General features: G+C 45.1%; 1 protein-coding gene across 1 annotated transcript in view; it reads left to right on the top strand.

The window, feature by feature from the left end:
* The first annotated feature begins 254 nt into the window (after positions 1-254).
* Positions 255-27,109, top strand: part of ankar (ankyrin and armadillo repeat containing) — a 99,583-nt gene continuing 72,728 nt past the window's right edge. The window contains exons 1-3 of the mRNA XM_033023465.1: positions 255-1,951; positions 3,746-4,355; positions 8,520-8,954. Of these exons, the coding sequence (XP_032879356.1) occupies positions 1,949-1,951; positions 3,746-4,355; positions 8,520-8,954 (1,048 nt within the window). The 5' untranslated portion in view covers positions 255-1,948. The remainder of the gene's footprint in view (positions 1,952-3,745; positions 4,356-8,519; positions 8,955-27,109) is intronic.

The following is a 27,109-nucleotide window of genomic DNA, read 5'->3' as shown; positions in this document are numbered from 1 at the left end:
GGCTTTGCTGCAGTAACTGAGATAGGCCTCTCTCATTGCTCCAGTATCTGATAGTTCTCTCATTCCTCCAGTAACTAATATATACCTTTCTCATTCCTTGTAACTGAGATAGGCCTCTCTCATTCCTCCAGTATCTGATAGTTCTCTCATTCCTCCAGTAACTAATATATATCTTTCTCATTCCTTGTAACTGAGATAGACCTCTCTCATTCCTCCAGTATCTGATAGTTCTCTCATTCCTCCAGTAACTAAGATAGTCTATCTTGTTCCAGCAACTAAGATACTCTCTCATTGCTCCAGTGCTAAAATAATCCTCCCTTATTCCTCCAGTAACTACGATATTCCTCTCTCATTGCTCCTGTAACTAAGATAGACTTCTCTCATTGCTCCGGTAACTAAGATAGACCTCTCTTTGCTTCAATAACCAAGATAGTCCTCTCTCATTGCTCCAGTAACTAAGATAGTCCTCTCTAATTGCTCTAGTATCTAAGATAATCCTCTCATTGCGCCAGTAACTAAGATAGATTTTCTCTTTCCTCCAGTAACTAAAATAGACTTCTCTCATTGCTCCAGTATCTAAGATAGACCTCTCCCATTCCTCCAGTAGCCAAGATAGACCCCTCTCATTGCTCGTGCTAAGATATTCCTCCAATAACTACGATCGTCCTCTCTCAATGCTCCAGTAACTAAGATCAACCTCTCTCATTGCTCCGGTAACTAAGATAGACCTCTCATTGCTCCAATAAATAAGATAGTCCTCTCTCATTGCTCCAGTAAATAAGATAGTCCTCTCTAACTGCTCCAGTATCTAAGATAGTCCTCTCATTGCACCAGTAACTAAGATAGACCTCTCTCATTCCTCCAGTAACTGCCTGCCTCTATCCTCCCTTCCCTCAGTGGCAATCGTCCAACTTCAGCCACAGTCTGTCACTTTCATCAGTATAATTGAGGCTTTTTAATAATAGTCACGTAGTTTAACCCAACTAACTTTAATTACAGTTTCCAAACCTCAAAGGCAGTCTAACAACTTCATTGGTGGTCTGTCAGCTGCAAAGACAGTCTGTTTTACTCAGTAAACAGCATACCAACTTAAATGGCAGTCTACATATTTTGGTCCACTACATCTAACAATCTCTCTGCAGAGGAATATTCTGCTAACCTTGGAATAATTCTATCAATGTTCCAACTCTATCCATTTTAGTGACAGTTGCAGATTCTTAACTAGCAACATCAGTACCAATTTGCCATTTTCAATAACATTTTACCTTCAACAGAACTCCACGTTTTAGTTTCCTATATTTTCTGGCAGTCTCTACTAATATTTTACATGCCTTTACATTTCTAACAGTATCATCAAGAATTTACAAACCTCCAATTCTTTATCAGCCTCAGTATTGCTCCATCAGCTTCAATAACAAGATAATTCTCAGCAGTTGTGTTCCCCTCAGTAACATTATTAACCTCAGCAGAAATCCTCTGTCCTTTATTGATGCTACAAACTTTAACCCTTTTCAGTTACTGTTGTCAACATTATTGCATCTGCTACACTAGGATTCGCCTAACTTCAGGGCTTCTCCATCCGCATAGGTGTTCTACTAAGCTTAGCAATACTCTGCCAAACTTACCAGGACCTTAGCTTTGAGTGAAATCTATCAGTCACAGGAACACATTGCCAACCTCAACAGCATTTAACCAATAGCGCAAATTTAGTTAACACTCAGTAAGGGCTTTGGTTCTTGTTCTTAAAGTTAATCAGAACTGTGAATGAGCAAATATATTTTGTTTTATCTGCATATTAATACACCTATAATTTTATGACGTGAGTGTTGTTACACCTTACTAATTGATCTATCTTGACAGATTGACTCTTAATGCATGCATAACAAAGTAAGTTTCATTATCAACTCCCAAGAAGCTATCTATTGAAGTGCCATTTTTATGAGCTACAATGGTATGTATTTTGCTACAATGTTAAAAAAAACAATATTTATGAACTATGCTAGCATAGACTGGATGGGCCATACAGCTTCCTGTGCTGTAACAAGTCTAAGATTTGAATATGACACTGTGCAGTTTGAGCAATTAGCTTCTTTATTCTGTTCAGGATTTTTTTTCGTAGTAATAACCATAGATCTAATTAGCTGACAAAGTTTAACAAAGAGCCACATTTAATTTCTCTGTACATAGTTGTTATTTCAAATGCAGAATTTGTAGTTTTTCAAGTTATTTGTAGAATTTAGTTATAGTTGAGGAACATTAAATACTACAAGAACCAGAATGTTAGAAGCACACTGCAAGCCAAGCAGTAGGAGTGAGAAGATAAGCACTAATCAGAACTTGAAAGGAAAAAAAAACCAAGTGTGTTAAATTGCAGAGTTGGGGAGGTGTGGGGACAACAGAGAAAATGTCTCAGAGAGCATGCAAGACTAATTTATATAGGTAACAATCATGTGAAAAACTTGTTATCGAGGGATAGAGAAAATAAAATAAACAGGGAGATACCACTGCATCTGTGAAATGAGGGCAAACATACCCAAAATTACTTAGTTATGGATGTCTTCAATGGAAGAATGTTAAAGACAGAATAGAGCAGAGTTGGAATGGAGGAATAAAGTGACAGTTGACTGGAAACTCTGGATTATTCTTCCAGACTGGTATAATACACCTTTAAATATTTGTATTCAATTAATATGAAACCGTCAAGTTGATCACAAAGTTAAATTTAAGTTCAATTACTGGATCCATTGTGTCTCATATTGTCTCCTTATTACTGTACCTCTTTTTTCTCATTCTCGACTATGTCTTTATCTTTCTATTTTTTCTTGAGCCATTTATCATCTTTTCTGATGTGCTCATGTTTATTTGCATAGAATAGTTGAAGCCAGTAAACATTGTCACACTAGTAATGTATTAGAACTATGTCTGTTATATCATGTCATTAATGAAGTAACAGAAACTGGCCTTCATGGATTTAAAACAACATTTAGCGATGCAATGCCATAGCAAGTGGCAATTATGCAATCTAAGTGCAAGGCATTGTCAATTTGCAGCATGAAAACGTTGACCCATCTTCTTGTTATTCACAACATTATTGCTGAATCCTCCACATATCTGAGATCACAATCATAAGCAGTTTCCATTTGTTGAATATGGCTACACACCGGAAATTAGGCTGGGCAATTTACAGTGGGCCTCACTCTGGCCATGGAGGAGGCCCAGGACAGAAAGGTCGGATTCGGAATGGGAGGGGGAGTTGAAGTGCTGAGCCACCGGGAGATCAGGTTGGTTATTGCGAACTGAGCGGAGGTGTTCGGCGAAGCGATCGCCAAGCCTACGCTTGGTCTCACCGATGTAGAGCAGCTGACATCTAGATCAGCGGATGCAATAGATGAGGTTGGGGGCAATGCAGGTGAACCTCTGCCGCACCTGGAAAGATTGCTTGGGTCCTTGAATGGAGTCAAGGGGGGAGGTAAAGCGACAAGTGTAGCATTTCCTGCAGTTGTAAGGGAAAGTGTCCGGAGAGGGGGTGGTTCGGGTGGGAAGGGACGAATTGACCAGGTCATGGTCTTTATCTTTAATTGCCAATTAATACATTTTCTTGACATTTAACCTTTTATTCACAAAGGCCTATTACAAAAATCTACAGAAAATAGCAAAAATAATAATTTAGGAAATTTACGAGCAGAAAGAACACTGATAATTTATTTAAAAATGTTTTACTACTAAAGCTGAATGTTTTTTGCAGGAGGAGGTTTATAGAAAGCAGAAACATGGCAATCGGGCTTCCTCTAAATTAAAAGCGAGCATTAAAATTCAAAAAGAGAATTTGGCAGCTCAAATGAATTTGAATACCAGCCTTTCCAAATATAATTTGAGTGATCAACAGGAATTGCTTGCCACGGCCACTTGCAGCTGGCTTCAGCCCACTGAAGAATTTCAGTATCCAGTAGAGTTGCCCAGTGGATTGTCAAGCCAAATGAAAGACTTCAAATATCCCAATGCTGTTATTCTAGCTCCAGTGGTACAGGATGCTCCATTTAATTACAAAGAATTCCAACAGATTTTGAGGGAATTGGTGATGGGAATTTATGTTATGAATCAAATTCCTTCTATTTACATTGATGGCAACCATGATTGCAGTTCCTCTTGTCTTCTGTCCCCTGCTTACGATGATACACTAACTGGGCAAATTTTGATAAATGTGGACTACACAATGAAAGCACTTTGGCATGGAGCGTACATGTCAAAGGAAAAAAGGATGCGATTTTCAGAAATTTGGCGCTCCCATGTCAACATGGGCATTGATGGAACTCCGAAGGCAGAGGAAAAGACACTTACTGAATTTATTAAAGCAGGTAATGAACATTTAGAATTGTTGAATATAATATTTTGTCAAACACTGACAAATGGGTAGCAGTAAATATGGAAATACTGTATCCTTGGTTTGGATGTATACAAGTATACATGCATACAACAGTTGTGCTACCAACATGTTAAAATAATATAGAAATGTTTTGGTTAACATGCCTTTCATTTTACAGATAGGCTGGCATTCAGCATTGCTGAATGGTTTTCTTTTGTCTGCTAGATGTGATGGAAAATGATTTTGTGAAGCAGCAGGAGCGTTGAGGACTCTGAGAACTAACTCAGTGTTCATAGCACATTTACCACCAAGTTAAAAAAAAAATCACACTAAGAATGATCATAAGAAAGTTACTGTGGAAAAGCACAGAAACAGGAGAAGATACAGTATATTGGGGCCCAGGACAGATATAAATTTGGAGGCCTCTCCAACAACATTAAAATATGAAGATATCTAAATGCATTAGTACATAGAGCCATTTAATATCTTACACAGCGCAATAAAAATAAAATCCTAACATGCAATGTCAAAATTAACCATGCAATTTAGCCACACACATCTGAATAAAACAATTCTGCAAGCAAATAAATAAAATTTGTATTTTTTAAATACGTGTTTCACAAAATACCTACACCATGGCAATGGTTGTAAGGGAATTATGGGCAATACTGATAGCCACTCAAGCAAGTTTTGATATTAAATTAGTTAAATTTTAATATTGTAAAATGATATAAATAATATTATTATTCCTAGTAAGGTAAAGGTGACAACTCATTTACCTTAGGAATCAACCAAGTGAACCATCTCTGGGGGAAAAAGTGACACAAAGTGCTTGCATAACTCAGTGGGTCAGGCTTCTTCTCTGGAGAACATGGAAAGGCGACTTTTCAGGCTGGGACTCTTCTTCAGACCTTGCCTGACCCTGCCAGAGATGCTGCCTCAACCGCTGGATTAGTCCAGCACGTTGTGTCCATTTTTTATAAACCAGCATCTGCAGTTCCTGCTGAACCTTCTCTGAATTGGCTTAATTGCAAGTATATCCCTTCTTAACAAGGAGAGTTTATATAATACTCCCAGGTGTGTTCTCACCAAAGATGTTGCAATACTTTTTTTCTTTTATACTCCATTCCTTTTGCAATAATGACTAACATGCCACTTATCTTCCTAATTACTTGATGACTTTGGCCTTCATGTATAAGGATACCTTGATATTTCTGGAGAAAAACATTCTTGAGTCTCTCCCCAAGCAATATTCTGTGATATCAGTCTATTCTGCGATATATCTCCTATTTCACATTTCCCTACATTGTGACAATACATTGCTTCTCACTCACTTAACAAATCCATATCACTTTGTATGCTGTGTTGCCTTCTGATAATTTAATCTCCCAAGTATTGCCAGGCCATTTAGCTGCAATACAATGCATTTTATGAATGAACACCACAGGAACTTAGCTTGTTTAACTTTATTTCCCATCAAATTAATGAATTCTACACAAGTACTTGACGAAAGAAAAGGATTACCATTGATTTTTAGCGGGAAGTTAACCACATAATGAGCTAAAATTAGATGACTTGAGTAATCCACTCTGAAGTATCCTAAAGCCCCTGTCCCATTTTTACAACCTAATTGGCGACCTCTGCCGAGTTTGCCCTTGACTCATACTCTCAGCATGGTCACCACGAGGTCATAGAAGGTCTTTGTAACTCTTCCTCATGCTCGTGAGTGGTCTCCGCGTACTCGTGGCCTCAAGTAAGTCGCGACGTTTTTTCCAGCCTGATAAAAAATGTCCACGAGTAAAGAAAAGGTCGGCATGGAAAATATGTATACTTTTTACTCGTAGGTAGGTCGTAGGTAGGTCGTAGTAGGTCGTGATGGTAGTCGTAGCTAGTCGCAGGTAGTCATAGGTCGGTAATTAGCCCGAGAAAAAAAAATGCAAACATGGCATTTTATCATGTGATCATTTTCCACTCGTAGCTAGTCGTAGTTGGTCTTAGGTGTGGAAGACTGAGGTCGAGGGGGGGTCATAGGAGGTCGTAGACATAATCGTAGGAGGTCGTAGACATAGTAGTCGTAGGAGGTCGTAGACATAGTCGTAGGAGATCGTAGGAGGTCTTTTACTTCGGCGAGTCAACACGACCTTGACATTTTTTTCAACTCGTCTAGGGTCTTCTAAATTCGTGGATTAGGTCGTCCAAGTGGACCAGGCCCTTAACAGTGTCTATAATGCAATGAGCATAATTGTTCATGTCTGCAGAATGTAAATCCACATTTAATTAAGAATTGGCTGTTACAACACATTAAAGAACATCGTCAAGTTTATTTGTTACATACACATACAAGATCTTTCCATTAGTGATGTTCTGACTGAAAATGCCATCTTTGTTCTGCATGTATGACTGTTGCCTTAGCACACTGTATCCATGCCAGGATATACTTCTGATGTTCTAGGTTTTTTTCATGTCCTGATCGGCATTCGGATTTTTTCTACTTGTTAGATCCTGTGAAGATAGCATGATAGAAAGAAATTAGCAGGCAAAGCCATTAACATTTCACATAAATAGTCCCATATGCAAGATTCACCATTGTGCAGCTGTGAAAATATTCCAGCAACAAATTCACTTTCCCTTCATTCCTCCAAGAGAGGCTGACAATATTTTAAAACTTTTTTTTGTTTTGACAATCTGCTGAATTGTTAGAAATACAAAAAGTGCAACGAATATTATCAATTAATAATATTGTTTCAGATGCTCCCAGCTGATCTGTTTCCCACTGTTCATGGTCTGTTGTTTCATCCTCATTTTCCAGGCCTGCCTTGTAAGAGGTAAAGTCAGAGTCGTACAGCATGGAAACAGGCCCTTCTGCTCTCTGCGTCATACCATTACACCCATCCATACTAATCCCATTTTTACTAATAAAGCAGAACTATAATTTTCACAGTTAGGGGCAGCATGGTGATGCAGCTGACAGAGCTGATGCATCGCAGTGCCAGAATCCCGGGTTTGATCCTGACTTTGAGTGGAATTTGCACATTCTCCCTGTGACCTCGGGTATCCCCAGGGATGTTCAGTTTCCTCCCACATCTCAAGGATGTGTAGGCATGTAGGTTGATTGGCCCCAGTGTGTAGAGTGATGCGAAGGTGGAATAGCATTGGAGGAGTGTGAATATGTTGACTTGTATTCAGTGGGCCGAAGGGCCCATTTCCATACTCTATTTCTAAACTAAACTAAAAGATGTTTCCCATTTTTTCTCTCTTTCTGCTTGAAATAATGGACCATTGTTGATATCCTTTGAAGCAAAGTTGCATATTTAAACTTAGCTTGCTCCAGCATTCTCTTTGCATTCCTACCTAAGGAATGCCAACCTATAATGGATCACAAATTCTAAAAATATTAATATACTTTACTTATACCTAGTTGAAGAAATATATAGTATTAATCAGATAAATGTAGACGAAAAAGATTTCTTAAATCTATAATGCATGAACTAAACTGCACTAAACTAGTACTTTTACCATAGCTCGTGTCCTGTGCTTTGAATGATGTCATAATCCATGGCCCTGCACCTCCCTAACAAAGTCAATCGGAACACCTCTCCATTCTTAAACCAGAATACTTTGGAATACTTCAAGGCCTGTGGGTGTACTTGATCGTTTTGGGGCTTTGGATAAATCTGACCTTGAATCTCTTCCCCTTCAGCTATTGTTTATTTATATGTCTGAGCCCTTGAACCCGGTCCTTCAGGACCTGCACATCTATAAACCCATGAGGAAGATGGAAGTTTCATGCAGTAAAATGAGAGCAACACTTTTAAGCTTGGAACACAATAAGAAAAGTGCTACTGTTTATAAACATTATGCTTAAAGCATGATCAAATGAATTATGTATCCGGTAATACCATTTAAATATCAGACGAGAAATCTTTATAAAATAATTATAAAATGTTGTGTAAACTATTAAACCACAATATAAGCAAGAAAATATAGGTAAATAAAAGATTTACTTCAACTAAACTCAATCTGGGACCATTGTTGATATCCTTTGAACCAAAACTCAATCCACATGACTGAATAACCTCTTTAGTGTGAATTCTATGTTCTAAATGAATAATGAAAAGTAATGCTACTAATAAAGAATTTATTCTTTGTATTATAGGTCTGATAGATATCTCATTCGATCCTGATTTTGAAGGAATTTATAGTGAGGTATATAATGATCCAACATATGATCCCAATGACTGTTCAGAGATGGAGTTATTTATGAAATATGTGAACAACATTTTACTTCAAATCAACCCCTACCTCATAAGTGTTAAACAGCATCAAAATATGTTCACATATGATGCAGATTATATCCTCAGTAATGCAGTTCGACTTACAGAAGAAGAAATTGATCTAGTAAATTACCAGAGACTACAGCAGAGATTGATTCTTCACCAAAAACTTGTGGAGAAGTTTCTGACGAGGAAAGCACAAATCCACAGAGACATCACCTATCTCAAGTTAATCGCCTTCCTTGTGCCATTGCTTATTGCAATGAAGAGGGAGAGGAAAATTCCAGTTTTGAGCAGACTCCTACCTCCATTTTCTGGTAAAGCTTACAATTAATGTTTGATAAATTTGAAAACTTTAGAAATACTATTACAAACCTACAGGCCTGTGACTAGTGGCTGTGGGCCTGTGACTAGTGGTGTGCCTCTGGGTTTGCTGCTGGGCCAACTGATGTTTGTCCAATATATCAATGATTTAAATGTGAACGTACGATTAGCAAGTTTTCAGATGACACAAAAATGGGTGGTATTGTAAATAGCTCGTTCTAAGCTCCCCCCAGTCTAGTTTCAGTCAATAAAATACTGAATCAAGCACTTGAGCAACTAAACTTTAGTTTGGATAACACAACACAAATTCCCTATTCTATACCTAACCACTGCGGGTTCGATCCGTGTATCTGCTAGCCAAGTCCTTCTAGCCTTGTGCAAGCAGAAACACTCCAAAAGGTCACACAGTCCTAAGCGTTCTTCCAGAAGATCGACCAAATCGGGGTTGCCTTTTATAGGTCCCTGAGGGGCCGAACCACATGGGGGTGTCCTCTGTACAGTCCAATAACACATATCGATTACAACAGTACATGAGTGACAGTTTCCTAACCCAATAACATAGTAACTAATACATTGTTTTCGAGAGGAACTTCTAGAAGGAAGCCAACATAGATGAATAATGCAACATGTGCCTTGGGATTCAGATAACCCAGACAAGACTTAAGGAGCTGTCCCACTTGCGCGACCTAATCCGCGAGTCCAGAAGAGTGTCTTCGACCTTCAAGCTCGAGGGCACTCGCCTGGAAAGCCTCGAGCTAGATCGACTGTGTTGAAACCGCGAGCTGAATCGACTGACCATGCACACACACACACACACACAACACATCGCGAAGATGGGGGCCAGGGAAAGCGGGGGAGCGCTGTCTAAAATTCACACCCGCGAAGAAGAAGAAGGTAAAACGGCTGCACAGTAACGGTAAGTCCTTTAGAGAGCACGGAGGGGGAGGGGGAGAGAGGGGGAGGGGGGGGGGGGGGGGGGGGGGGGGGGGGGGGGGGGGGAAGGAGTGGAGATGCTCTTAAGAAGTTTTAAAAAGTTTAGTGGGCATGTTACCTACCGGTAGGTCTTCCTTGGTCCACAAAACTCCAATGAGCCAATCAAAATGCCCGGTCAGCAAAGGAGATTGCCTACGGCTGCCGTCGACTGCCTGTAACTAAATAGCGACCCCAATACACTGCACTATGAGTTAAAAAGACCCATGCTGACCAAATTTTACTCAGCGACCTCATAGGACCGCCTAGGTCCATATGTCGACCATGCTGCGAGTTTGAAGGTTGAAGACACTCTTCTAAACTCGGAGATTAGGTCACCCAAGTGGGACAGCCCCTTTAACATTTCAACCAATCAACCAACCAATCAACAACTAGCACAATAAGGCTTTGCAACATTATTTACAATATGTATACCTGGTTTGCATTGATCCAATTAGATCTATGCATTTTGCACTTCATTGTAAGACTTATTGGCAGAGGTCCCATTGGACCTTCATTGGCAGAGGTCCCATTCTTTCTCTGCAGTGCTTATCTGGGCCACAGACATGCTGGCACCATTCAGCAGCTTGTCTTAGTTCTGCAGAGGCACATTTAACTTGACCAAAGTGGCCTAGCAGCACATTAGCCCTTACTTAATTTTAATGCCATGGCTGCTCCAATTTAGCCAGGATTAACAGAGAGACAGAGAAGATGGTTGTCAAAAATTGCAGTAGGATCTTGATTATTTGAGCAGGTGAGCTGAGGAATGGTTGATTAAATTTAATACAGCAGGGCTGCCAACATTGGGTGAGAGTTGGGAGTGAGAAATTTGTGAGAGACCATGCCCGAGGGAGCATCGCGTATGGTGCATACTGTAGCGAGTCTTATAACTTACACTTGAATGCAATATATATGCTTTAAATTGGATTGGAGCGTTGCGATCACTGATCACTGGCCTTGGGGGTACCCGGTGAGGGAGTGGAGCAACCGAGTGGGGAGAGGGTGTGGAAGAAGGGTAGGAACATTTTGAAATTTGATGTTGTATTAAAATCATGTTTTAGTGCACTGTAGAAGTATGATTTCAATGTTTTTTGTATGAAGTATTTTTAAGAGGTAACTTTTTAAGGGGTAACTTTATCCACACAAAGGGTGATGGGTGTATGGAACAAGCTGCCAGAGGAGGTAGTTGAGGCAGGGACCATCCCAACATTTAAGAAAAAGTTAGACTGATACATGGATAGGACAGGTTTGGAGGTATGGACCAAAAGCAGGTAGCGTAGCTGGGACATGTTGGCGGGTGTGGGCAAGTTGCGCCGAAGGGCCTGTTTTCACACTGTAACACTCTACATTATACCTCCACCATGCATGAATACTTCAAAATCAAGTGATCGAGTTTTATTGCCATATACCCAAGCATAGAAACATAGAAAATAGGTGCAGGAATAGGCCATTTGGCCCTTCGAGCCAGCACTGCCATTCAATATGATCATGGCTATTCATCTAAAATCAGTACCTTTCCTGTTTTTTCCCCATATCCCTTGATGTCGTGAGCCCCAAGAACTAAATGTAAATCTCTCTTGAAAACATCCAGTGAATTGGCCTGCACTGCCTTCTGTGGCAAAGAATTCCACAGATTCACAACTCTCTATGTGAAGAAAGTTTGTCCTCATCTCAGTCTTAACTGCCCCCCCCCCCCCTTTATTCTTAAACTGTGACCCATGGTTCTGAACGCCCCCAACATCGGGAACATTTTTCAAGCAGTTACAGTAAGTGAAAATCTAGCAGGCAAGCAGGATGCTTTATCCAACCACCCCCATTTGAAGTCCACTACCTTCCACCGTTTCTACCCAGTGCTTGGCACTTACTTCCAGCAGCCACTGGTTGTCCTCCAGGATGCACCGAGCCGCAGCCTGATCCATGCCGGTCACCTGGGCAAATTCGACACAGAGACTCTCTCTCCCCCCTCTCTTCCGCTCTCTCTCTCTCCTCTCTCTCTCTCTGTCACTCCTCTCACCCCTCTCTCTCCCCTGTCTGCCCCTCTCACTCTCTCCCCTTCCCTCTCTTCTCTCTCTCTCTTCCCCCCTCTCTTTCCCCCCTCTCGCCCCTCTCTTTCCCCCCTCTCTCCCACCCACCTTACTCTTTCCCCTCTCTCTTGTCCCCTCTCTCCTCTCTCTCTCCCCTCTCCCCTATCTCTCCCCTCTCTTTCCCCTAACTCTCTCTTCCCCTCTCTCTCTCCAACTCTCTTTCTTCTCTCTCTCCCCCTCTTCTCTCTCCCCCCTCTCTCTCTCCTCTCTCTTCCCCTCACTTCCCCAACCTCTTTCTCCCTCCCTCTCTATCTCCCCCTCTCTCTCCCTCTCCACACACTCTCCCCTCTCTCTTTCCCCTCTCTCTCTGTCTCTCCTCTCACCTCTCTCTCTTCCCCCTCTCTCCTCCTCTTCCCCATTTCTCCCTCCTACCTCACTCTTCCCCTTGCCCTCTCTCCCCTCTCTATCTCTTTTTCTTTGCCCCCGTATCTCTCTCTTTCCTCCGTTTCTCTCTTTCCCCCTCTTCCCCTCTCTCTTTTACCACCCCTCTCTCTTCCCCTTCTCTCTCCCATTCTCTCCTACCCTCTCCTCCCTCTCCACCCCCTCTCTCTCACTTCCTCCCCCTCTCTCCCCCCCCTCTCCCTCTTCTCTCTCTCCATTCACTCCCCCTCTGTCTCTCCCCTCACCCCCATCTCTCTCCCCCCACTGTCTCCCTGTCTCCTTCCCCTCTCTCTCTCCACCTCCCTTTGAGAGTCTGTCCCTTCGGCACAGAGACTCTCGCGGCAGCGGCGCAACGCTTCCGACGCCTCAGACGCCTGGGACATGCACTGTCCGGAGTGCTCCATGGCCAGAGCTGCAGCGAGCGACACGCCGGGTCCGGCAAACACTCGTCCGTCCCGGCTCCCCGCATCTGTTCCGGCCGCTGGTTCTGCTCCCATCCCTCCCGCTGTCCCTGCTCTCCGACATGCGCGGACCATGCATTTATCTGAGTATTGAAATTTTCGCTGATCACAAAATTTCTCACCACTGAGCGTGAGAAATTTCTGATGAGCGTGAGGGCGTGAGAGTTTGCTTGAGGGCGTGAGTCTCACGCTCAAAGCGTGAGAGTTGGCAGCCCTGATACAGAGAAATTTGGGGTGTTGCATTTAAGATTTCTAACTTAGGCATGACCTAGACAGTGAATGGCAGGCCTCGGGGGAGAGGAACCTGGGAGTGCAGGGACACAGTTCTTTAAAAGTGGCATCACAGGTAGACAGGGTGGTCGAAAAGCCTTTCGTCACGCTGGCCTTCATCAGTCAGCATATTGAGTATAGAAGTTGAGAGGTTAAATAAGACTGGCGAGGCCACATTTAGTGTATAGTGTTCAGTTTTGGGCACTATGTTATAGGAAAGATGACAAACTGGAAAGGATACAGAGAAGATTTACCTGGATGTTGCCAGGAAGCGAAGGCTTGAGCTATAGGGAGAGGTTGAATAGGCTAAGACTATTCCTTTGAGCATAGGAGGATGAGGGGTGGTCTTATAGAGGTGTACAAAATCATGATAGGAATAGATTGTGTGGACGCACAACTTATCTTGCCCAGAGTAAGTGAATAGAAAACCGTAGGTTTAAGGTGAGGGAGGGAAAGATAGGAACCTACCTCAGGGGTAACATTTTTACACAAAGGCTGGGTGTATGGAGCGAGCTGCCAAAGGAGGTAGTGGAGGCAGGTACTATCGCAATGTTTAAGAAATATTTAGACTGGTGGATGGATTGGGTCGTCTTAGAGGGATATGGGCCACACGCAGGCAGGAGGGACTAGTGGCAATGAGACATGTTGGTCGGTGTGGGCAAGTTGGACCGAAGGGCCTGTTTTCCACATGGTATGACTAAATGGATAATGGGGAATATTTTAAAAGGTATATAATTAGAACATCTTTTTAATGCACATCTCATATTCTTGGGTAGCTTACAACCCAATGCTATGAAGTTTAGGTAACTAACCTGCAAACACCCCTTGTCCCACCTTTTTATCCCTCTTCTCTTTTTCTGCGGCCACCTGGATGCACTCCCATTTCTTCCTTTCCCCTTTCCAACCCGTAACAATGCCTATCCATGTTCTCGTAAGATGTGCCTGATCTGCTGAGTTACTCCAGCACTTTGTCTTTTTTTCTTTTTAGTATAGCCTTCTTTTGTGCATTTATTTTCCTACATCAGTTGAAAGGTGAGCCATAAAAGAAATAACTTAATTAACACATTTAAATGATAATATTCCCAGTTTTGTAGACTATTGCCAATAGTTTTTTTTGAGAATATGTTAATCTCTTAGTTCTACCTGAGTTTCTTCTAGCCTCTTTTAGAAAATAATCAGCATCTTATATTCTCTCCCCATCCCCATATGTTCTCTATCTTCTGCAATGGAATAACTGAGAGCAAAGATGTAGACGTCTTAGAATCATGCTGCACAGAAAAGGCACTTCAGCCCACTAAATCCATCATGCAGCATTTAAACTAATTCTAGTCCCATTTAAGTGAAGAAAATGAAGTTGCATTCTACTACTCCAACATTGCAGTCCTTATTCTACAATATCAGGCCAAAATAATATTCTATCTTATTAGTGAATTCTTCACCTTGATTATTGAACATTCTCCCCATTCAAGTTTAATCTTAGATACTGTAACAAAGTTAAGTTTTCAAACCTAATTAGATTTTTTCATTGGTTTTATTTTGAAGAGGCATCCTGATGAGATTGTTTCTCCAACTATCTCTTAGTAATAGAGCCAGGATGTTTGAGCACTAAAAAACTCTAAAATACACAGGCAAAAAGGCATTATAAAATTACAAAAAAGGTACGAAAAAGGCATTTATTGGCAAAAAAAGGCATGTGTTTCCACCACCAAAACATGGTCAAAAATTATAATATATACTATATTAAATGACCAAAGTTGCCTGGTTGCACATAATTACTTGCAATTTTTTTCAAATTATCTGGTGTTAAACTATGCCGTCTGTCAGACAGAATATGCTTCAGTTGTGAAAAACTTATTTCTACCTCAGCTGAGGTCACCCAAAACAAGCTACAGACTCTATATTCAAGTCGATATCTTGTGCATTACAACTACCTTTGAGTACTTTAGCTATGTTTTGTATTTCTTCAAGATCTTTGTTAGCTAAAATCACTCTCTCACATTTTCCTTGTATCTCTTTACCTACATCGCCAGTATAGCGGGTGCCTGAGAGAGCCCGGAATGAAGGCAAGGAGCCAGGCAAATTCTGTAAAGGCTTTAATGAGTACAGCACACTACTCTCCCCTTCTGTGAGAGACTGAAGACTGGACTCATGCCAAAAATCCCTGCTCTTATCTTCGTAGCTGGGAGCCTCCCCCGGACCAGTCCATCAAGTGCCGAGGGGGTGAACCAGGGAAGAGCCTACTCCCCAGGAACCGCCACAGGACCCCCCCCCCCCCCAAGAACCGGAGACACAAAACGGACAGGGGGACATGCGATACGACCAGCTCGTGTGCGCACCACGACAGGCGCAGGAACCGGAGACACACTGCCAGGAGAAGGTGGCGGCTTGGGGAAAGGGCCGGAATGGAGGGTAGCTGATGGTTGCTCCGCCTGGCCCTGTGCTGATGGGATAAACTCACCGGGCACTGTCAGCAGGGCCCCATACACCAACTCAGCTGAGGAGGTGGCCAAGTCCTCTTTGGCCACAGTGCGGACACCCAGCAAACCCCATGGCAATGCGTCGACCCAGTCCGGGTCCGTGAGCCGAGCCTTCAGAGCATCCTTGAGCAGGCGGTGGAAACGCTCCACCAGGCCGTTCGCCTGCGGATGATACGCAGTGGTGTGGTGCGGGTTAACCCTGAGAAGTTGGGCCATGGCCGACCACAGTTCAGATGTGAACTGAGTCCCCCGGTCGGACGTATTGTCCAGCGGCACTCTGAATCAGGCAATCCAGTGTGCCGCCAAAGCACGGGCGCACGTGGCCGCAGAGGTGTCTGCCAATGGAGCCGCTTCCGGCCACTGCGTGAAAAGGTCGACCACGGTCAAGAGGTGGGTGAAGTCCCGAAAAGGTGGCAGCAGCCCCACGATGTCCTCGTGGATATGGTCAAACCGCTGGCGAGGGATGCAGGACTACTGGAGCGGTGCCTGCACATGCCGCTGTGCCTTAGCAGTTTGGCACAGGATGCAGGTACGTGCCCAACGCCCAACCTGTTTGCGCAACCCGTGCCACAGGAAACAGGAAGCCACGAGGGCCATCGTCGCCCGAATGGAAGGATGGGCCAGCCCGTGTAGCACCTCGAATATTCTGCACCGCCAGGCGACGGGGACGATGGGCGGTTGAGACATCGCACAGCAGCCTCGCATCCCCGGGGCCACATGGAACGTCCTCCAACCAAAATTGCGGTACGATAGGCGGACATCTCATCATCCGTCAGCTGGGCAGCAGCCATGGCTGAGTAGTCAATGCCATCGGACACCTGCAAAATGGCATTGACCGTGGGAAACCTTGGCGAACACAAAGGTGAGGGGCTTGTGGTCCGTGTGAGCGGTAAATGTCTGCCCCTCCAAAAATTAATAGGTAGCACACGCTGAGGTAAAGGGCGAGGAGCTCGCGGTCAAAGGCACTATTGTGCCGCTGTGCGCCGCTGAGGTGCCTGCTGAAGAAGGCCAGAGGCCGCCAACGCCCATCGATCAGCTGCTCTAGCACCGCTCCAACCGCTACCTTGGAAGCGTCGACCTTCAGCACGATTGGTGCATCCGCCCGTGGGTGCACGAGCATCGTGGCCCTAGCCAGGGCCTCCTTGGCCTGGTGGAACGCTGCCACCGCTTCGTCAGTCCATTTGAACTCTTTTTGTTTGCCCGCCATGAGGTGAAACAGCAGGCGCATGATCCTGGCCGCGGACGGTACAAAACGGTGGTAGAAGGCCACCATCCCGACAAATTCCTGGAGGCCCCTCATGGTGGCCGGTCGTGGAAACTGGCACACAGCGTCTACCTTGGTCGGGAGCGGCACCGCACCCTGCGGAGTTACTTGGTGGCCCAGGAAATCACTGGACGTCATCCTGGAATGGCATCTGGTTATATTGACGGCCAGCCCATGATCGCTGAGATGCTGGCATAGCTAGGGGAGATGGGTACAATGTTCCTGCCGCGAGCAGCTTGCCACCAAGATGTCATCGAGGTAAACAAACACAAAGTCCAGGCCACGGCACATGCAGTCGATAAGCCGCTGAAAGGCCTGCGCAGCTTTCTTAAGACGAAGGGCATGCGCAGGAACTCGAAAAGGCTGAATGGTGTTATGATGGCCGTCTTAGGCAAGTCGTCTGGGTGGATGGGAATTTGATTGTAGCCACGGACCAGGTCGATCTTGGAGAACACCGCAGTCCCAGCCAGGTACGCATTTAAATCATGAATGATTCATAGTCAACCGGTTTGGTTGCCAGTAAGTACATGCGCAATTGTAGCTGTGATTATGCTGCTCATTTTGAATTGGCCTTATCCAGCGGCATGAGCATTAGGCAAAACATTTTGAATGCATAAATGTTCATTGAACGATTTTTGTGGAAAGTATTTTGAGTCTTGTCTGCTCTGGTGCCATTTTTTATTCATTCACAAAATACTGGGCAAAGGCAAGCATCTACTACATCCCTAATTTCCTACCTTCCTAACACATGTATATAATTAAAAGTCTGATCTTGACCACTTCCTGTTTGCACTGCATATTGATTTTAGAAAAAACGCTACCACTTACAGTTGTGATTTTTGGCCATCTTACTCAGAGTCCCCCTCCACTGTGCAGGACAAGTGGATTTTTCCCATCGATGACAAATAAATGACTTATTAATGTTTAAAAATGTTGAGATTCTCTCTCCTGTCAATCACGCCATGAAGGCCCGGCCCTTCCAGTGGGAGGGGGAGGGACTATAAAACCCGGAAGTGTGGACGTGCCTCAATCTCTGCAAGATGGGGGACGGAGAAGTCATGACTCTCAGTCTGAGCCGTGAATCAACTGAACACTGAACACATGTCTACTAAACTGAGTGTGGGTGGTTTTATGTGCTTTTATGTGGTTTATTTGGAACTGTGTTTGGAAGGAATAAATGTTTAACTGTGCCTTTTAACTGTGCCTTTTAACTGTGCCTTTTAACTGCCTTTTAACTGTGCCTTTTAACTGTGCCTTTTAACTGTGCCTTTTAACTGTGCCTTTTAACTGTGCGGCTAATTGAAATGTGTGGCTAATTGAAAATTGTGGCTAATTGAAAAGTGTGGCTATTGACTGTGTCTTTATTTTAAAATGTGTTTTGCATTTTAAATGTGGCTTTTGTTTTAAATGTGGCTTGCTGTGTAACAGTTTTGGAAGGAAAAAACGTTTTATTAGATCAGAACTGTGTTTAATGCAAAATTGTCACTCATTCCGTGACTTCCGCTTAGTGGAGAGGTGGCGCTGAGTGCTGAAGGCCCCAAGTGGAGAAGCCGCTCGGAACTGTTTGAGTAATTCAAGAGAGCTTCCTGCCAAACATATGGTGACTGTGTTGGTGTTTGTTGAAAGTTATTTAAAGCACGTTTTTGCAGTAGCAGCAGCTCTAGTGGAGTGCTTCAGAATAAAAAAAGGCTTTAAACATTTGAATCATTTGGTTTAGACACACCTGTGTTCTTATTTTCAAACTACTTACATAGAGTATATGGTTAGTAACAGGATTCAGTATGCTTACCACGTTCTGAAGTTACTTGGCATTTTAGTATTGGTGCTGTGTGTGAGTGCGTGTATAGATGTGTGTGTGTTTGTGTGTATGTTTATCGGTGTGTCTAGGTGTGTGTCTCTGTGTGTGTGTGGGTGTCTGTGTGTATAGGTGTGTGTCTGTGTGTATAGGTGTGTGTCTGTATAGGTGCATGTACAGTATGTGAGTGTCTGTATAGGTGTGTGTCTTTGTGTATGTGTGTCTGTCTTTGTGTTTCTGTGTGTGTTTGTGTGTGTGTGTGTGAGTGTGTGTGAGTGTCTTATGAGTGTGAGTGTCTTATGTGTATAGGTGTGTGTGTTTCTGTTTCTGTGTGTGTCCCTGTGTGTTTCCCTGTGCGTCTCTGTGTGCGCATCTCTTTGTGTGCGTTTTTTGTAGTGCTTGGAATGCTGTGAGGTTGGACTTGCTGCCTGCACTCTGCTTGCTGTGAGGTTGGACTTGCTGCCTGCCCTCTGCTTGAAATGCTGTGAGGTTGGACGCTGCCTGCACTCTGCTTGGAGTGCTGTAGGTTGGATTTGCTGCCTGCACTCTGCTTGGAGTGCTGTAGGTTGGATTTGCTGCCTGCACTCTGCTTGGAGTGCTGTAGGTTGGATTTGCTGCCTGCACTCTGCTTGGAGTGCTGTGAGGTTGGACGTGCAATGTTTTAAGACTCATTCACATTTTAAACTTTAATAAATCCTTTTTCTACTTGTCATGTCTGCGTGTTCTTCATCACAATGGGTACCTAATAGGCAGGAATGGCTGCGCTGTCGGAGAGCCACTAAGAGTGCATGGGGGGAGGTTGAGGGGAGATGGACTGAATACGTGGGGGGGAGGGGAATGGCAAGGAGCAGTTGGGGGGTGAAAGGAGGAGGGGTAACTGAGTGAACTGCCACCACACCAGCTGTAAGTGACTGAAGTGCCAGCGGCCCACCCATGACTTAGTGAACTGACAGCCCAACAGACATGACTCACTGAACTGCAAGTCTAAGAAACCATTAAGTCCACAATGTCCAATCTAGCCCTCGGAAAACCAGTCCCTTCAGCCCACAACACCCATACTAGCGCTCCAGGGATCCACGCAAGGATAGACCTTACTCCTTCATTGCTGTGATCTATAAAAAAAAGATGATTGTCCACCCTGTCCCCCTTCTCTCACACAGTCAATATTGGATTTGGTGGAGGTGGAATATTGCGTTGGGGGACCAGACCTCCCGTGTGAAGCTGGGACCCAACGGGTCCCACTTAGTCTATTATATAATAGTACTAAACTCTCATCTTGACCACTTCTTGTTTGCTTTTTTTAAATTTGCGCAATAATGGTACCCTATATTGCTGGGATATTTCACCACCTTTAATCACCGTTCCCCTCTGCTCCAAGTGCATCATGTTTTGTTCCAATCGGTGGAATATTACAAAAGCTATGAAGGTTTAAAAAATCGTGAGCAGCAGATTGGTCTTCTCGCCTGTCAGTCACCATGAAAGTAATGAGGCGAGGAGAATAAAGTCCCGGAGGCAGGGCTGCGTCCACAAGCCGTATGGAGTCAGGGGTAGCCGCTGTGTGGAGTCAGGGGAAGCCGCTGTGTGGAGTCGGGGGAAGCCGCTTTGTGGAGTCGGAGGAAGCCGCTGTGTGGAGTCGGGCAAGCCATTGAGTGGAGCCGGGAGGTGCTGTGTGGTGCTGCGGCCGGTGGTCGCCAAGTGGAGTCCCTCCCCCCCACACCCCTCACAACCCCCTTCCCCTCCCTCCCCCCTTCCCTCCGCCCTCTCCCCCTCCTCCCCACGTTTCCCCTTTACCCCGCCCCCAAATTCAGCTCTAATTCCATCCACATATTTGCAAATGTGGTGGGCTGGATCATGAACAATGATGAGATGATATACAGGAAGGAGATAGAGAACTTTGTATCCTGGTGTCATGACAACAGCCTCTCAATGTCAGCAAGACGAAGGAGCTAGTTATTGACTCTAGGAAGTGTAGTGGTGTATCCATGCCCCAATCAGCAGCAATGGTGCCTATGCAGAAATGGTTGGGAGTTTCAAGTTTCTTCATGTTAATATTACCAAGAATCTGTTATGGATCAATCACACTGAAGCGACGGCTAAGAGTTAGGAGACTGAGGAAATTCAGTATTTCTCCAAGGACTCTTACAAACTTCTGCAGAAGCACCATATAACGCATGCTCTTGGATTTTACTTCGGAGTCACGTGAGTGACTACGTGAAGAACCCGCTCAGTGCGCAGGCGCGGCATTACGCCAGCAGTGCAACAGCGGCAGCAGCGGGAGTTAGGCGCTCCCGCTACAGAATGAAACGGACCGTCAGGTGAGTACCCTGAGGTCGGGTTTCTTTTACAGGGGAGCCTTTTTCTGCTTGTGTTTTACAGGCAGAGAAAAAGGCTCTGGAACAAAACTGTCCCCCGTTCGAGGAGGAACGGTTTCTGTCGGGGAGGGGGGCAGCAACAGGCGGTAGGAGCGTTTACCCGGTGTTCCGCTATTCCCCGACACCGTGCCGAGCCCAGCCCGCTAGTACCTGAGCAGCGGGCTGGATGCATAGCCACCCGAAGAGGCATCCGGCAGGTGTTTCCCGATTTCGGACGGGACGTCTCTCCACCCGCACGGGGGGAGAGAGAGCCGCCTGAGCCACTGGAGCGGCTCTCGGAGCAGGTGCCTGCGAGACGCGCTGCTTGAGGGGCGCTCTCGCTACTACAAGGCACAAAAGCTCTAGAAGAAGGCGGTAGGAACAATTACCGGGCGCTATATTGTACCCTATATTGCTGGGATATTTCACCACCTTTAATCACCGTTCCCCTCTGCTCCAAGTGCATCATGTTTTGTTCCAATCGGTGGAATATTACAAAAGCTATGAAGGTTTAAAAAATCGTGAGCAGCAGATTGGTCTTCTCGCCTGTCAGTCACCATGAAAGTAATGAGGCGAGGAGAATAAAGTCCCGGAGGCAGGGCTGCGTCCACAAGCCGTATGGAGTCAGGGGTAGCCGCTGTGTGGAGTCAGGGGAAGCCGCTGTGTGGAGTCGGGGGAAGCCGCTTTGTGGAGTCGGGGGAAGCCGCTGTGTGGAGTCGGGCAAGCCATTGAGTGGAGCCGGGAGGTGCTGTGTGGTGCTGTGGCCGGTTGTCGCCAAGTGGAGTCCCTCCCCCCCACACCCCTCACATCCCCCCTTCCCCTCCCTCCCCCCTTCCCTCCGCCCTCTCCCCCTCCTCCCCACGTTTCCCCTTTACCCCGCCCCCAAATGCAGCTCTAATTCCATCCACATATTTGCAAATGTGGTGGGCTGGATCATGAACAATGATGAGATGATATACAGGAAGGAGATAGAGAACTTTGTATCCTGGTGTCATGACAACAGCCTCTCAATGTCAGCAAGACGAAGGAGCTAGTTATTGACTCTAGGAAGTGTAGTGGTGTATCCATGCCCCAATCAGCAGCAATGGTGCCTATGCAGAAATGGTTGGGAGTTTCAAGTTTCTTCATGTTAATATTACCAAGAATCTGTTATGGATCAATCACACTGAAGCGACGGCTAAGAGTTAGGAGACTGAGGAAATTCAGTATTTCTCCAAGGACTCTTACAAACTTCTGCAGAAGCACCATATAACGCATGCTCTTGGATTTTACTTCGGAGTCACGTGAGTGACTACGTGAAGAACCCGCTCAGTGCGCAGGCGCGGCATTACGCCAGCAGTGCAACAGCGGCTGCAGCGGGAATTAGGCGCTCCCGCTACAGAATGAAACGGACCGTCAGGTGAGTACCCTGAGGTCGGGTTTCTTTTACAGGGGAGCCTTTTTCTGCTTGTGTTTTACAGGCAGAGAAAAAGGCTCTGGAACAAAAGTGTCCCCCGTTCAAGGAGGAACGGTTTCTGTCAGGGAGGGAGGCAGCAACAGGCGGTAGGAGCGTTTACCCGGTGTTCCGCTATTCCCCGACACCGTGCCGAGCCCAGCCCGCTAGTACCTGAGCAGCGGGCTGGATGCATAGCCACCCGAAGAGGCATCCGGCAGGTGTTTCCCGATTTCGGACGGGACGTCTCTCCACCCGCACGGGGGGAGAGAGAGCCGCCTGAGCCACTGGAGCGGCTCTCGGAGCAGGTGCCTGCGAGACGCGCTGCTTGAGGGGCGCTCTCGCTACTACAAGGCACAAAAGCTCTAGAAGAAGGCGGTAGGAACAATTACCGGGCGCTCCGCTATCCCCATCACCGCGCCGAGCCCAGTCCCGCTAGTGCCTGAGCTGCGGGCTGGATGTTTAGCCATCCGAAGAGGCATCCGGCCGGTGGCTTCCGACTTGTCGGAGGGGACGTCTCTCCACCCGCAGGGAGAGAGACAGCCGCCTGAGCCGCTGGAGCGGCTCCTGGAGCAGGAGCTCCTGCGAGACACGCTACGTGAGGGGCAGTCTCGCTGGGGGTTCAGGCATACCCTCCACAGTGCCTAGGCACTGCCCATCGCTTCCTCCTTAGTGTGGTTAGCTTTGGGGTGACCAGGGGCTGGGCTGGTCATGAAGAGGGGTAATTGGCTGAACAACATCGGGAGTATGCTTTAGGTACAGGATCAGGAAGAGCTGCTGGGTGTGGCCGCTATGTGGCTCAGCCACTAACGAGATGGCTTTTCAGTCTCAACTGATGGCCAGCTTACTACCTGTTCTTTCAAAAATCTCCAAGACAGGTAGTCATGAGGCGTTGGAGTTCATCACGCTTCCCCTAAATTGCATTTACTCAAAGTGGCCACCATTATTGGAGGGTACATTGAGCATCGCTTTAAAAAAGCCAAAATATCAAAAAATGAATTTGATATCCCTGACGTCGGCTATCATTTTCGCATGCTCTTCCAGAGGGTCACGGTAGTATGGCAAAACACCTGACCTACTGTTCGCAGTGCTCCGCAACTTCTCAGGAAGTTACAAAACCTGCCCTCAATGAACGCCGACCTCACAAAAACTGGACGAAATGTCCAAGATATCGGCGTAAGAGGGCAGGGTCTGGAATGAGCACCACACGTAAACCAGTCAGCAGTACCTCTAACGCGTCCACAAGGAGGGTCCACCTCATGGTACTGGTGAAAGCTCGGGGCCTGCATGCCAAACCCGTAAGCCTTTCAGGCCAAGGCCCAGAGCAGGCCCCATGGAAAATGCGCCACCCCCCAATACCACCACCACGTCAGACAACGTGCAAGACTCGTTGGACCGGCAGGAAACAGAAGAATACCAATAACCATGGAGGTAGGTGGGTCTGGTTCCTACCAACGTATACAAAATAGGGGCTTAATACTAACAGGGGAGATTACACCTGTTTTAAGAAGCACGGGAGTCTATCACAAGTGATCAGTATATTCTCAATGGCTTAGTGGATACAAAATACAATTAATACTAGAAAAATTGCCACCAGTTCAACATTTACCCCAGAGGGTAATTTCCCTCTCCGTTAAAGAAACGAGAGGGACAAGCTGTACTGGTGAGACTAATTACAAAGGGTATCATGGGAAACATGAACCCTTGGAATTCGTATCAAATATTCGTCACTAAACCGAAAAAGATGGTGGATGTCGCATCATCATTGACTTAACTTCACTAAATATGGTTGTTAAGTATATACATTTCAAAATGGAAACGGTTGTTACTGCCAAACAACTAATTTCCAAAGGATACTTCATGGCAAGCATTGATCTTAAAGATGTTTACTAATTTAGTACCATTCACAAGGATCATCGCAGATACCTGAAATTTACCTGGATGGGGCAGCTATGGCAATTTAAAGCGTTACCCAATGGGAAAATAGGCAAGACCATGGAATTGACTATGTTAACTGTATCAGCTACCAAACAGTTATTCGAAACCCTGGGATTGTCTTACATCCAGATAAATCTAGGTTGAAGCCACAATCATGGACTACTTGGGCTTCACAATTAATTCAGTCTACGTGACTGTAACTTTGCCAAGAGACAAAACAGTTGAATTGGCACAATCATGCAACAATTAATGGTCCACGTACTCCCAACTATTCGACAAGTAACAGAGTAATTGGGAATATGGTAGCAGCATTTCCAGCTACACAATTCAGACCTTTGCACTGTCAAAACTTACAAAGAGCAAAGGTACAGGCACCAACACGACATACAGGTCATTATGATCGTGTCATTGAAGTCACCCACTGAAGCAATATCATAACTACAGTGGTGGGCAAAATGTTTGGCATAATTTTATGGTTTAAAAGCATATGCACAAATATGCATCACTTGCATGTACGGTCACAAATAGATAATACTACGGTGGCAGCCTACGTTAACCATATGGGCGGCATAAAATCGGTATCATGCGACAAGTTGGTCAACACAATTTGGCAATGGTGTGTCGAAAGACATATTTGGCTATCAGTAACTTACCTGCCAGGTAAGCTAAATACAGTGGCAGACACCAGGTCACGTAAATTTAATGACAATGGATGTTAAACCCCAAATAATTTGCAAAGTTATCATGCAATATGGCACGCCAGATATCGATTTATTTGCATCAAGGCTAAATCACCAGATACCTATGTATGTCGCTTGGGAACCAGACCCTGAGGCAGCAGCGGTAGATGCGTTCGCGCTGGATTGGGGAAATTCTTCTTTTATGCATTTCCTCCCTTCTGCCTCATCAGTTGGGGACTACGCACAATACAAATGGACTCTGCTTCAGGTATTTTGATAGTACCCGACTGGCCTACACAGCCATGGTTCCTAATACTCCATGACATGGTTGTTGAAACTCCGATGGTATCCCCAGTGACCCAGAGTTATTTACACCCAGTGTCGGGCACAAGCCACCCGTTCCATGAAAATCAAACTCCTGGGTTGCAGATTCTGCACAAACCATTTCTGGGACTGGGATTATCAGAACAAACCATCGACACCATGTCAGCATCCCTTCGAACATCCACTGAAAAACAGCACTTGTCCAGCATCAATAAATGGGAGAAGTACTGCTTGGATAAAGGGACCACATACTCAACCGCTACAGTTACCAACGTACTGGAATTCCTGGTGAACCTTCACCACGATGAAGGACTCAGCTACAGAGCCATCAACACGGCTAGAAGAGCCATGCCTGTCTATTTAAAACCAGCTCCAGGACAACAGGCAATGGGGTCCCATCTGCTGGTGGTCAAACTAATGAAGGGTATTTACAACTCTAACCCCCTAGACCAAGGTACACCCATACATGGGATGTCAGTGTGGTCCTGACATACCTCAGGGGATGGCCACCAGCCAGACCCCTTAACCTAGAACAATCTATGCTCAAAACACTCATGTTGATGGCACTTGTATCTGCACAGAGGGTCCAGTCACTACACCTATTGCGACTGGACAACATGATCACAGCTCCAGACCAGATCTGTCGTTATCCAGCGACTGATCAAACAGAGCAGACCAGGAACACCTAATCCAGTCGTGGAATTACGGGCTTACCCACCAGAACCACGGTTATGTGCCATGACCCACCTACTATCCTACATAGACACAACCAAAATATTCGAGGGAGATGAAAAGCCTTGTGGGTCAGTCATAAAAACCTTATGGTCGGGTGACGAGCCAAACCATTGCGAGATGGCTCAAGCAGGTGCCAAAAACTGCTGGGATAAACACTAACATGTACAAATTTTATTCCGCCAGGGCAGCATCCATGTCGACGGCTAAAAGAATGGACATGCCTATAGACCACATCCTGGCTACAGCAGGATGGTGGGGGGAAAAGACCGTTCAGAAATTTTATAATAAGCCGTTGGCAAAACCTGTTTTATTTGCAGCAAGATTACGGACTGCAAATATTTAATTTAAGCCCAGGGGAGCAATTTAATTCTTTGTTGTTATTGTTTAAAAAATACCATTGTGTTTTTCTACAAATAGATTCATTGGTTGATTATGATAACACTTCCTCCCTCAAGAACTTCGGCAGTGAGTGAAATAATACTGTTACACGGTTTGAAATCACAGAGCTTTGAAGTCTTCACGTAGTCACTCACGTGACTCCGAAGTAAAATAGTAAGATTAAACGAGAACTTACCAGTTTGAAGTTTGATCTGTATTTTATGAGGAGTTACGATGAGGGATTACGTGCCCTCCGCTCCCACCCTCATTATATGGATCAAACTAATAAATTGATGTCTCCTTATCTTTACTATGTTTACTTCAAATAACTGTGTCTATCTGTGATTCCACACCGCTGCTGGAAGTATGCCGCGCCTGCGCACTGAGCGGGTTCTTCACGTAATCCCTCATCGTAACTCCTCATAAAATACAGATCAAACTTCAAACTGGTAAGTTCTCGTTTAATCTTACTATTTCATCGCATCCTGGTTTGGAAACAGCTCTGCTCAAAACTATAAGAAATTGAAGAAAGTTGTGGATGTAGCCCAGTCAATCATACAAACCAGATTTCCCTCCACTGATTCCCGCTACACTTCACACTGACTCAGG

Source organism: Amblyraja radiata, chromosome 7 (assembly GCF_010909765.2).
Source record: "Amblyraja radiata isolate CabotCenter1 chromosome 7, sAmbRad1.1.pri, whole genome shotgun sequence".
Classification (NCBI taxonomy): domain Eukaryota; kingdom Metazoa; phylum Chordata; class Chondrichthyes; order Rajiformes; family Rajidae; genus Amblyraja; species Amblyraja radiata.
The sequence above is the reverse complement of the archived record's forward strand: the minus strand, read 5'-3'. Positions and strand labels throughout refer to the sequence as shown.